This window comes from Rhamphochromis sp. 'chilingali' (genome assembly GCF_963969265.1).
Source record: "Rhamphochromis sp. 'chilingali' genome assembly, chromosome: 20".
Lineage (NCBI taxonomy): Eukaryota > Metazoa > Chordata > Actinopteri > Cichliformes > Cichlidae > Rhamphochromis > Rhamphochromis sp. 'chilingali'.
Window position 1 is genome coordinate 1,824,214 of NC_137947.1, and position 12,079 is coordinate 1,836,292.

Genomic DNA, 12,079 nt, shown 5'->3' on the forward strand with positions numbered 1-12,079 from the left:
AGAAGGAAGACAGGATAAAGACGTGCTGTGGAACAGAGACAGAGATTAATAACAGATATGATTCAATCATAACGTTTAACTGTTTTTGTAGAGAAGGTCATCAGGCTTTTTATTCTTCTCCTATGTGATTATATGATACCCCCATCATATATATATATATACACACACACACACACACACACACACACACACACACACACACACATATATAAATATATATATATACACATACATACACACATATAAGATACACAAGTTTCACATATGTGAAATTTAACAAAACTTCCCCTGAATCAACTTAATTAACAAAACTCAACAACACATGGATTTGGTAACACAGCTCACCTCTCGTGAATCAAGCAGAGACTTTAAATAGAGCTATCAATTTCCCTTCAGTTAGTCTAGCCAGTACCACTAGCTAGAATTTAAAACTCAACACAACTGAATGAATTACCTAAAGCTCCCCACTCTTCTGATTAACACATTTACGCAACTAAATGGCTCTATATAAGAAAAAATATTTTGCAAATCCCTTTGTATCCTTTTTTTTTTCCTGTCCCGTTTGGTTCTTTTGCCATCAGAATTATTGTCTAAAGGCAAAGAAAGATGCCCAACAGATTTACAGCCTTGCCGTATTGGTCTATTTGATTCACCTTTGCTTTTATTGTTTATTTTATTTTAGTTTCACTTGCTACACACGGGACAGACATGACTGGGGGAAAGAAAAGGGGGAAAGAAAGAGAGGTATAGGGAAAGAAAAACAGCGGGGAAGAGGAACGGTGGTAAAAACAAGCAAAAAAAAAAAGCAATATAATAAACAACATCATCGCGATGATCTATGTGAATATAAAAGTAAATACTAAATATTGTATATTATTGTGCAGCACGTAGAATCGACGGCGCACAGTGTGCTTTGAGGTAGGAGCCAAAAAGGGTGTAGTTTGTGTCTGTGAGCACCTGTGTGTACACCTGTGAGCATGGACACGCTTGTTTTTAAAAGGTTCCTGCATGTATCTGCTAGAGTTGTGGGGAGCCATAGCCCCGTCCTCCAGGGCATGAATGCTCAGATGAAGGAGATCCAGGCTCCAGCATTTGCTTTAATTTGCTGAATGTTTGTTTTGCCAGCAACAGGAGGCTTACACAAACAAAGCCGGGATAGTAAGTGCAGCAATGTTAATTTGACAATAGCAAATGATAGCAAATAAAAAGACAGAGAGAATAATGTGCATAATGTGCAAAAAGTCAGCACTTCTGGACAAGTGGAGAGTATTACAACTGCTCATCCACTTTGTCACAGGCTAAAAGGTTGATATATAAACACAACAATTTGTCATGTGTCAGCAGTATCCCCATAAGGCATATAACAGCCCTACACACCAATGCATGATAGTTTAATCACAATATATTAAATTGTGATTAAATTACAATATATTTATAATTTAATCACATTAGCTCAACAGTGTCACCAAAATAAGCCACATACTTGAGATAACCTGCTCAGCATCACATAAATCACATTTTCAACAAAGGTTAGCGGGAAGACACAGTTAACTTGATTGATTGTAAACCTATGTTTTAATTAAAAGGTTGTAATATTGATGGTTGTTAACTTCAGTTATCCAACCAGTCAACCTGGTTGGATAACTGATGAATGAAGAAACACACTGTCCATTTACTTTTTAAGCAAAAAAATTAAAGGGACAATTTGAAAACATATCAGATCTCACGAATGTTGGGGGGCATATTTTTGATGGAAATAAAAATGGTCAGCCTACAGAGAGCCAAATTCAAAGACTTCTTGAAACCCAAAGTAAAAAATTTTTGTTTTACACTAGTCCTTTGTCTAGAAATTTCATTGCAGCCACTCATAATGGTACTGAGCAGTTTGTATGGCCCCCACACATTTGTATGCATGACTGACAACATCAGGGCATTGGCCTAATGAGACAACGAATGGTTGTGTCATTACATGGTTCTCCTCCCACATTTAGACTCAGACATCAGTGAACTCCTGAGCAATTGGAGGTGCAGCCTGGTGGTGTCGGATAGACCAAATATTAACATCCCAGAGGTGTTCTATTGGATTTATAACAGGCAAGTGTGGAGGTCGGTCAATTCCTTAATTCCTTTAAAAGCATGCATGCTGTTTGTTTTTTTGAGGAGTGCACATCCTTTGCAGATATATCCTCAACATCATTTTTCCATTGAACTAATTTAAAATAGGCGACCTTCTGAAAGGTTTTGATGGCAGGGGTAGAGGTGAGGGATGTGGGACATGCTGGGAAGTACATCAGTTGTTCTTCCTGGCATTCCTCTTTGTATTTGGTGGAAAATGCGCGTGAACATGTTGACAACAATTATTTAACAATTTGCTTTTTTGGCAAGCTCTTACAGAGTAGTTCGTAAGCAGAGTGGCATTATAAATTATGCACAATCAAACAAAAGTGGTATTCAAAAGAGGAGGGAGCATGTATATATCGCCAGGAATTTGCACCAGAGAACTGTTGTTAATGTCTTTGTTGAGCAGGAGGCCCAAAAGACCAAGTTTTGATGGGTGAGTAGTTTGTGGGGTTTTTTGTAAAGTGTTGAAACATCGTTAACATTTATGTGAAAATGTGCTCTCTCACTCTAATATGCATGTGTGATATATCTATTTTCTGGTCAACTGGAAACAATTGTGGTTTTAGAAATTCTGTAAATGAGTGTGCTTGTTTGGTATGCTGACCCTGTCTGGTCAGTCTGCTAGGACATGTGCTTGATGGGCTGTTTGTTCCATTCTTATACACATTGCAGTTGTCTTTATGTTTAGCAAGGCTAAATACACATTGGGTTTATGGCAGCCTAACTATAGTACATGTACTACAGTGGTGTGGCTGTAGCTCAGGAGGTAGCGCAGGTCACCTACTGATCGGAAGGTTGGTGGCTCCTCCAGTCTGCATGGGCTGACTTCGATACCAAGTTGCTCTACGATGCATCCATCAGAGTGTGAATGTTGTTAGAAAAGCACTCAGTTTAGAGTCAGTGAATGTGGCATGTTGTATAGAGCGCTTTGAGTGCTGCGGGAGAGTAGAAAAGCACTATATAAGAATCAGTCCATCGTTGTGAGGCCGTAAGAGATAAGTTAAAATGAACCTGTTACTGCATGTGTTTCCATGGTGATAATAATCAAAAATGACCTCCCCACCTCCACTCAACAGACATCTGGATGAAGTTGAATGGTTGTCCTTGCATCCCTTCCTCAGATCTTTCTGTCACATCCTTGCGAGAAGGAACTAAGAAAACAGTATTTGGATGAAAAAGATCTGAAAACACTGCATCACCATCATCTATGATTATCATGAAATCATGGCTATAACTCATCACTCAAACCTTTTCCACTGGTTTCGGCAAACAACTTCTACAGTATGGCCTCCACCCTCTTTCTCAAACATGTGTTTCTGGGTTCTGTTGAGTATCACCTTTCAGTGTTGTGGAAAATCTTTTGGTAAAATGTGTGAAACTTTCTCATGCCACCAAAGCAAGCAGAAGACGTCTGCAATCAAATGTAGCAATAGATGAAAGAAATCAGCCTTGCTATAATTTTTGTGGAATCAGTTAATAATGAAATCATGTTACACCCACAACTTTGTGTGTCCACTGGCGTGATGTGGTGGAAAATGGTGCACTTAAGGGAGTGGTTGTGGGGATTTGTGCACATGAAATAAATTAATTCCCCCTTGTGCCTTCAAGGGGAATATATTCTTCTAGCTTTGGGTTAAATATTTTAATTCCTGGAATCTACCAAAGTATATCGGGCCTTGGTGCAGCCCCTCAGTTCATTTACTGTCTGAAATCCTTTCATAGCCTCAGAGTGCTGAGTTTGGGGCGGAAGCCTCAGTGCATCGCACTGGCTGTCAACAAGAAATCCTTGCAGTGGCTGGAAAATCAGGAAGGCTAGCTCTGTGGTTGGCATGAAGCTGGACACTCTGGTGACAGTGGCAGAGAAAAGGACACTAAAAAAACTGCTGGACATTATGGACAATGCCAGGCATCCTCTGCACACGGCCATTAACAACCAGAAGAGTCTGTTCAGTGACAGGTTGCTTCTCCCCAAGACAAGAACTAACAGACTTAAAAACTCCTTTGTCCCACACGCCATCAAACTGTTTAACTCCTCTCTGGAGGGGAGAGGGAGGGGAAACAGGAGGACAAAGGAGGGGGGAACAACTAAGCTGTAGTGCCTCTTCACCTCACTGTGCAATACCTTTGTAAATAGTCAACGGTGCAATAGACCTCAATACTTGAAATGTGCAATTCACTTGTATTTTTATTTTTTATTCCTATTTATTCTATTTATCCCCTTCGTATATTTTATTTATATTTGTCTCTGTATTTATATGTGTGTGTGTGTGTGTATATATATATATATATATATATATAACATTCTGTAACTGTAACTTCTGTCGGTGCTGTGCTTTTTTGGAAACCGAATTTCCCAGAGGAACCCACCCGAGGGATTAATAAAGTTCTATCTTATCATATCTTATCTTATCTTATCTTAAAAGGCCAGCTTAAAGACAGCACAGAGATTTTTATTGTAGCAGGAATATAGAAAACTTGTCCAATTATATGTGTCAGGTCTTTCTGAACAACATGTTATTATCCAGTAAGCATGTTAGTGAGTTCTGGCACTAGAGTGCTAAAAACAAGCTAGCATGGTCACAAAACTGATTAACAACGCCTCTGCTACTTAACGGACCAGTTTAATATCACAGAAGTTTACACAATTACAACGTTTCCCTTTCATTTTTTGACCAGTGTATATTATTACTGTTGTGACAGACAAAATGCATTTTCATTTGGGGGATGCTTTTCTGCCCCAACGTGATGCTCAGTTGTTTCTGCATCATATGTTATGGTTGGGATCATTTATTGTAACAGTCAGACAGAAATGCCATCATGGAGACAAACTGGGGGAAATAAATGCTGTCACTTTCATCCAGCATTCTGTGGAAAAGAGATCATCCCCACAACATTGTTAAGGACAATATTTATCTTGACAGAATGAATACAAATTATGCCAGGTTAAATATAAGCTGACTAATGCAGCTGTTAGTATAAAAAGAGACTGCTCGATAAGCAAGTCTTTTTTTTGTTCAAACACACACATACTTTCTGACTCAAAGATCACAGTAGGTGGACTGAATCCAGATATGATCTACTACATGTGCATAGAAGGAGTTGATAACAACATTTGGAATATATCTGAATTTACAGCATTACACCTGTCAGACAGCTATGTGCATGGAATTTCTCCAAACCAGATGTGTGTCTGCTGATGTTCACTTTTCTCTTTATGGAACGTGTCCATTACCTTGATCCACAGCAGAGCACATGTGTTTTGTTAGGTCTGGTGCAACTGTCTGAGTCTTTCTACATTTTTTCATGAAGCTAATGTCTGCAGGTGATGTCACACAGCTTTTACAGATGCAAAGTATAGAACAAGTCACACACCATACAAGGCTTAGGTACACTTTAGGACGTTACCTAAGAAAGCAGATACTGGGAAAATTATTAAAGTCTTCAACCAGTCAGGAATTGACATGCATTTAATGTTTTATATTTGCATGGATGGTTGGATGGATGGATATATTTGCATGGAAATGAGTAGATTTGACAATAATGCCTCCCATAGACAAAAAGACCATAAACAGTCAGACACCCTCTCACATAAAAAAAAGTGTGTCATAAATCGTGTTTTTAGTCAAATGATTTGAAGACTAGGCTCTTGAAAGGCTACAACTAGTTTTAGCCTTTCAAGGCTAAAACGTTAGATGGATAATGTTTTTTTGTGATGCTCCTGGTGGAAATTTACAAGAACAAAAAGATTTGAACAATGGAGAAGCAAGGGAAGCTTTTGGCTACAGATGTGTAGTGTGTACAGAGCCTTGTTCTAAAAGACCACCTGAAGTAAAAAGAGAAGACACTGAAAATGTGGAAACGACACTGGACACAACACTGGGTGGGGCAACAGAAAGAGAGGCCACCTACTGGTGGCTGACAATGTTGACTTGACTATATTTTTCATGACCTGTAACAAAAAAGTTTCTTTTATGTGTCATAAATAGCAATACACAGTAACTATGACTGACATGACATATTCAAGTCTACATTAACAAATTCAGAATTAAACTTTACAGCCAGACAACAGTATTTTTTATTGCCAAAATTGTTGTTGCAGGATGTGAAGAAGCATTAAGCTTGAATAAATGTACAAAAATTGTGAGGATTGCTTATATTTCTAAGATGGGAACAGACCAGTACACAGAGGTTCCCGACAGCCAGGGCTAAGCTTGGTTGTAGCCTCAATATTCGTCTTTAGGAATCTGCTTTCCAACAACAAAAAAAGCTCTGGTTCTAGAACCAGGCTATCACGTGGATCACATTTTCCATGTATTTTATCCCCGCATTAAAAGCTGCACAGGAACAAAGAAACAAGAAGATATCCTTTGTGCTGTTTTCCTGTGAGTTCTTCTTGGAAATATTTTCCTCAGTCCAGCAGTCCATTATGAGTCTCAAAGGTTTGATGTCTGAGGTTCACGTTAGGGAATCAACTAATGATTCACAGTTAAAAATCACGCATCAAACACCAAAGTTTGGAATGTGCCTCCACAGGAGATTTGATTTGGTTTATGTTAGTAATGAAAGTGTTGTTTTTTGTTTTTTAACCATTAGTGAGGTGAGTGTTAGTCTGCACATCAGCTGCATATGTTTTACAGACACTGCTTTTACATAAGCCAGTATACAAGTGAAGTAAACCAAATACAATTTGTTGTGGGACTGCACCACAAAATTGCAGTTTACATCTCCAAGTACACTAGGACCTAGTCTGCTATATATATAGTATCAATATTAATTAAATGATAATTAATATTTAGACTGGTCAACCAATACAACATGTGTATCATTTAGTGTAGAGAGAGAAAAACTAGTAATGTTAGATATAATAATTATTGTATATGTTATTATATGTTCTATATATTATTCTTTAACCTACACAGTGTGTGTGTGTTGTTGGGGGGAACACAGTGTGAAAGTAACAGCTTATTTGATCATGGACAGCACAAAGAGGGGATTTCCAAATCCAGATTTATCCAGACTACATTTTTTACGACTTGGTCATGGAGCTAATCAAGTGAGAAACACTGAAAGATATAAAAATATTTTAATAATTACTAATCTGGTCTCCATCAGTGCCACCTGCTGAGAGATGACTCAGTTAACATGTGTAATATTTGTTGAACACAGTCTGCTTATTTATTTTAGAGTTTAGTCATTTAAACTGGAAGTCATTATGTTCTTAGAGAGGCCTAACTGGAGAATGTGTGTGGGTGTTGAGGTGGGTCAGTCAGTGAGTCAGTGAGTCTGTGTGGGTGGGGGCTTCGGTTTGAGTCCCCTGACAAACTTGGGCCCGAGAAACTCGAAGCAAACGTTCTCGGGGTTGGCGTGTAGACTCCCCCCCCTCCTGACGTCACGTCTGGAGGCAGGCTGCTCGCGCTGCTGACACCGTTCACCTCCAACGGAGGAACTTTTTGGAGTTCTCGGGCTCTCCTGGCTCAAGTCAAACAGGCTGAGAGAAACCCGCTGCAGCCCGCACAGCCTCGGCGCTACAGGCAGACAGAGGAGGGCGACGGGCTCGTCTACAGCCGAGGAACACTGCAACGTTACAATTTCTCTTTAATTTGTCAGGGCTAAGTTAGCTCATTCTGATGGTTGGAATTCCGTATCTACAAGAATATGTTGAGGAATACACACGTTTTTCTTACTCGTAAGAAGTGAGGAGGTTTTTTTACAGAACAGAATCTGGACCCTTTTCCCCCCTTGCAAACTTTTATCTTTACTTCTTCATTGTGTGTGGATATGGCTCGGATATATTTGGGGTTTTTCCTTTCCTTTGGGATGTTTCTCTTCACGCTTTGTGTGTCACCGGAGCGGCAGCAGAGCCAGAGCGGCTTCAGGAGGCTGTACGTACTGCAGCCCGGGCCGGGGCCCGGGACGGCCGGAGCCAACGGCGGGGTGCGAGTCAGCTCCATCTCGAGTCTTCACGGCCTGTCGGGGCAACCGCACACGTATAATGTGGAGCTCACAGCCAACTTTGGCGGCCAGGTCCGGAGCCGCAGGATGGGGAAGCAAGCGGCGTCAGCCCCGCAGCAGCCGGCAGTCCGGCAGGAACAGAGCCAGAAGCAGCTCCTGAAGCTGTCCGGGTAAGAGACTGGCACCGTGTCAAGAGGGAAACAGGGTTTGCTAGCGGGGAATGGATTTCATGACTTTTTGTAAACTTTTATGTTAAAGCAAATAGTTTAGAAAAGCAGAAAAACGAGACACCTATAGGTTATATTACAGCGCTATCTGAGTGGTATGCATAACTTTATTGTGCAATTGTGCATGAAGCGGCTCTCTCCTGCGCACAGGAGCACACCGCAATCATCAGGTGCTGACTTTTGTTTGACGCTATCAGGAGCTGACAGTGTGTATTTGAGTTTGGTTGCTCTCTTAATGCGCAGGTCAAACATCGTCTAACCCGCCTAATGGACCAAGTAGGCCAGTGATGATTGCCCAATAAAATTAGCTGGCTAACACACGACTCTTCAGACAGATAACAGTAACTGAGACTATTTCCAGAGTTAGAATGTGACTGAATCCGTGCTGCACTTTGTTACTCTAAGTGTAGGCCTGCGTTGATGCAAAGGCTTAGTATCCTCTTGGAATATCCACACAGGTGTGTTTCTTCCAGTCATGCCTTGTTAGGCCTCTCCTCTTCAGGGTGAAGTTGACTGACCCTGGTCCTGTTAGTTTGCTTTACCCGCAACAGCAGACAAGTTGCACTTTCTCATCATTCTTATTGGCAGCGACCTCATATAATTTCTTTGTGACTCTTTAATCAAGGTTGTAAAGGTTGTTATTGAATAACAATACTAAATAAGAACAAGAGTTGTCTTAGCTACACTAGACCTACTCATTTGTATTAACTGTTTAATAGGTCACGATCAGTTTAAATGAATTTCAGGTAAGTTGTAGGACAGTATTTATCCACAGTAATTTGTATTTGGTGGTATGGCACTCTTCATTGACTTGCCTGCTATTACAGCTGAATATCTGGATTGCATCCAAGGAGAAGAGCATTAGCACAGAACAGAGCAGGCACCACTTACAACAGTGATGACACTGATTATGTCTGAACCAGCAGGAAATGGAAGAGGGGGTTGGAAAGTGGCTTGCACATTCAAAGCAACTATGGCCAGGCTAAAGCTGCCTAAATAGCATGCACTATGAGATTTACCAGTTGTAGAAGGGTATCAGCTGAGCAAACACTGAATGTGGACTCGCATAGAGATCTGAGATTGTGGCTGAGTTCGACTTCTCGGCCTGCCTGCACTAATGATGCAGTATTCCAACAGAATCACAAAGCAATTTTGTAGTAATTGTTTTTCAGTATAAAACTGACACAACTAAAGGTACAATGAACATACATGTTTGTATGGCGTTGAGCATGTGCTGCAAGAGCAGATTCAATGCTACTTGGGGTGGCTGTAGCTGAGGAGGTAGAGCAGGTTGGTGGTTTGATCCCAGGCTGCTCTGCAGGCCAAATATCCGTTGCTTTCTGATACATCCACTGGAGTGTAAATGTTAGATAGAAAACATTTAAGCATAGAAAGAAGTGAATGTGTGACTAAGGCATGTAGTAAAGTGAGTGCTCAGGTAGACTAGAAAAGCCCAATACTGTATGAGAACCAGTCCATTTGCTGTATCTTAGTATTGACACTCCAAGTTTCTCTTACAAGTCTTTTCCTTCATGTGATGTTTTGATGGTGGTAGAGACATAGAGGCAATTTCTTAATTACTATTTGAAAACGGTAAATGAACTCGTTCTTATAAAGCACTTTTCTACTCTATATGAACATTCAAAGTGCTTTTCACAACTTGTACATTCATAGGTGACCTGCTACAGCCTCCATGAGGTTTCAGTGGGTTTGAGATCTGCTAACCATGAAGGCCAGAAGCCACAAGCTAGCAGTCTTATTATGAGCAAAAAATCAAAGCAGTTATTCAGAAATTTTTGGAGACCAGTGAAAAAGAGAAAAGGTCCTGATGTAAGTAATGGACATTTGTTTTGTGATATAAATCTGTTGTTCCTGGTATTGTTTTGTAAGGTTAACTATATGAGCTCATAGTGGATGTACAGTCACCTTCACAGGTAACTATTTGTAGCTCCTCCCAGTACCAGAGAAATAGATTTTCAGTTTTTTATTAGTGAGGGAAGATCCTGTGACCTACTGCTGTTTAGGAGAAATAAAATGTAAAGTTGAATATTTTTTTAATGACAATTATATTTCATATTAATGAAAAGTTGTTTTTTGTTTGTATATGCCGTCAATTAGAGTTCTTAGAGAAAAACTCAGAATCTACAAAAATCACTATTCACACAGTCAGCAAAAAATTGGAAATTGGATTTGGTTAAAAGAAATACACTTGGTGGCTCTCTAGTAAACAGTCCTTCTAAGGGGATACCTATACAGGTACCTATAGGTACAGGAGGTGGCTGATGGCCACTACATGATGCCTACCTCTGTATCCACTCTTAGTGATGAGCTGGCTTAGTTCTATGCAGAACAGCAGTGGGCCATCAAGTCACCATCAAGTGTGTATATTCCAAGCTTGATGGTGACTTGTGTGCCTTGGAATCAGTGTTGTTTTCCACAGTTCCACTGAACACCTGATGAATGTTTTTAACACAAGCTCTCCAGGATCCACGAGCAGGGCGTTGAGTCGTAGGGTTTCTTGGAGCCAATTCAAATCAGGTGTTAAAGTTCTGCTGTATTGCTCTATCAACCAATTACTGGTGCTTTGACACACTGCAATTACTCCCATTGCCCTTCTGAGCTGTGCCCTGGTGTTGATCTGGAGTCTCTTTGTCGGATGTCTGCTATTGTGATGTTGACCACTTCTTGTTCTGGGAGGTTGCTGTGGTCTGCTCCTAGGTCCACCAAGCACTTTGTGTTGGTCGTGTGTAATGCCTTTCTCACAGATATTCTTCCAGTGTTGCTCAGTTTCAGTTCTAGTTGGGTCTGCCTTTTTGTACAACTTGTTGTGCCTCTTATTCATTCAGGACCCGTCTCTCATTTTGAGTCTCATCAGAATCTCGTGATTCTGGCTTCCAGGCTTCTTCTCCATGTCGGAGCGTTCTCATCATCCATTCTTGATTTTATACCCAGGTGCTTCTAAGATTACTGTCAGTGAAACCTGAGCGCTCACTTTCCGTGCTGTATTCATGTCTGCCAACATCTGTTCTGATTGGACTTTGCTAGTGAGCAAGGGGAGTTGTGCCCTTGGATGTGCTTCTCATAATACCTCATATTGTTGTCATTCTTTGTCCGGATAAAACTGTGGGTCTTTGTGGACTGGGTCTAATTAGTCTGTACCATGACTGATGGCCTTTTAATGCTTGACTCCTGGGGCTGATTTAGCATGAACAACAAAATGTTCATACATTTATGTAGACCCTGCCCATTTCTGTGTGGGGATTTTTAAGTAGTGCCATCTAAATGGGACCTGGATGTGGTCTGTATCTTATTTTCCAAAGGACAGTGTTCTTGTTATTCACCGAGTACCAGGATATTGTAGGGTCTTGACCTTAGAAAGCACTTTGAGGCCACTGTTATTGTGATTTGCTGTTATATAAATAACATTGAACTGATTTGAATTGAAATTGATCTCTAGAGTGTAGTACCAAATCTTAACATTTTTTACTACAACACACAAAATGAGTGACAAATTAACCTGTAAGAACATCCATCCAGTACAGGGTAGCAGGGGGTTGGAGTCTGTCCCGGCTGTCACTTGGTGAGAGTGACAGGATCCACAGTGGTGAAAAAAACAAATGTCCCTCTTTTGACGTTGAAGCTAGCAACAGGTTGCACTAAACATGGCTTTATTTTGGACAGGACAGTAGAACAGACGGGAAAGCAGGGAGGGAGTGCAAGGGAAACAACACACGGGAAGCCCAGGGCAAATTCAAGCCTGGGCCCCTGCAGTAGCCTTC

At 40.6% G+C, this 12,079-nt stretch overlaps 1 protein-coding gene across 5 annotated transcripts in view; it reads left to right on the forward strand.

Annotated features, from left to right (window-relative positions):
* ltbp1 (latent transforming growth factor beta binding protein 1) overlaps positions 1-12,079 on the forward strand; it is a 143,921-nt gene that overhangs the window by 4,456 nt on the left and 127,386 nt on the right. For 3 of the 5 annotated variants that reach the window (XM_080869049.1, XM_080869052.1, XM_080869050.1), the window contains exon 1: positions 7,526-8,243. The exons of 1 other annotated variant lie outside the window; for it this stretch is intronic. In XM_080869049.1, the coding sequence (XP_080725175.1) occupies positions 7,900-8,243 (344 nt within the window). In that variant the 5' untranslated portion in view covers positions 7,526-7,899. Of the gene's footprint in view, positions 1-7,524; positions 8,244-12,079 lie in introns of those variants that run through there. One more of the 5 variants, XM_080869051.1, reaches the window with a different exon arrangement.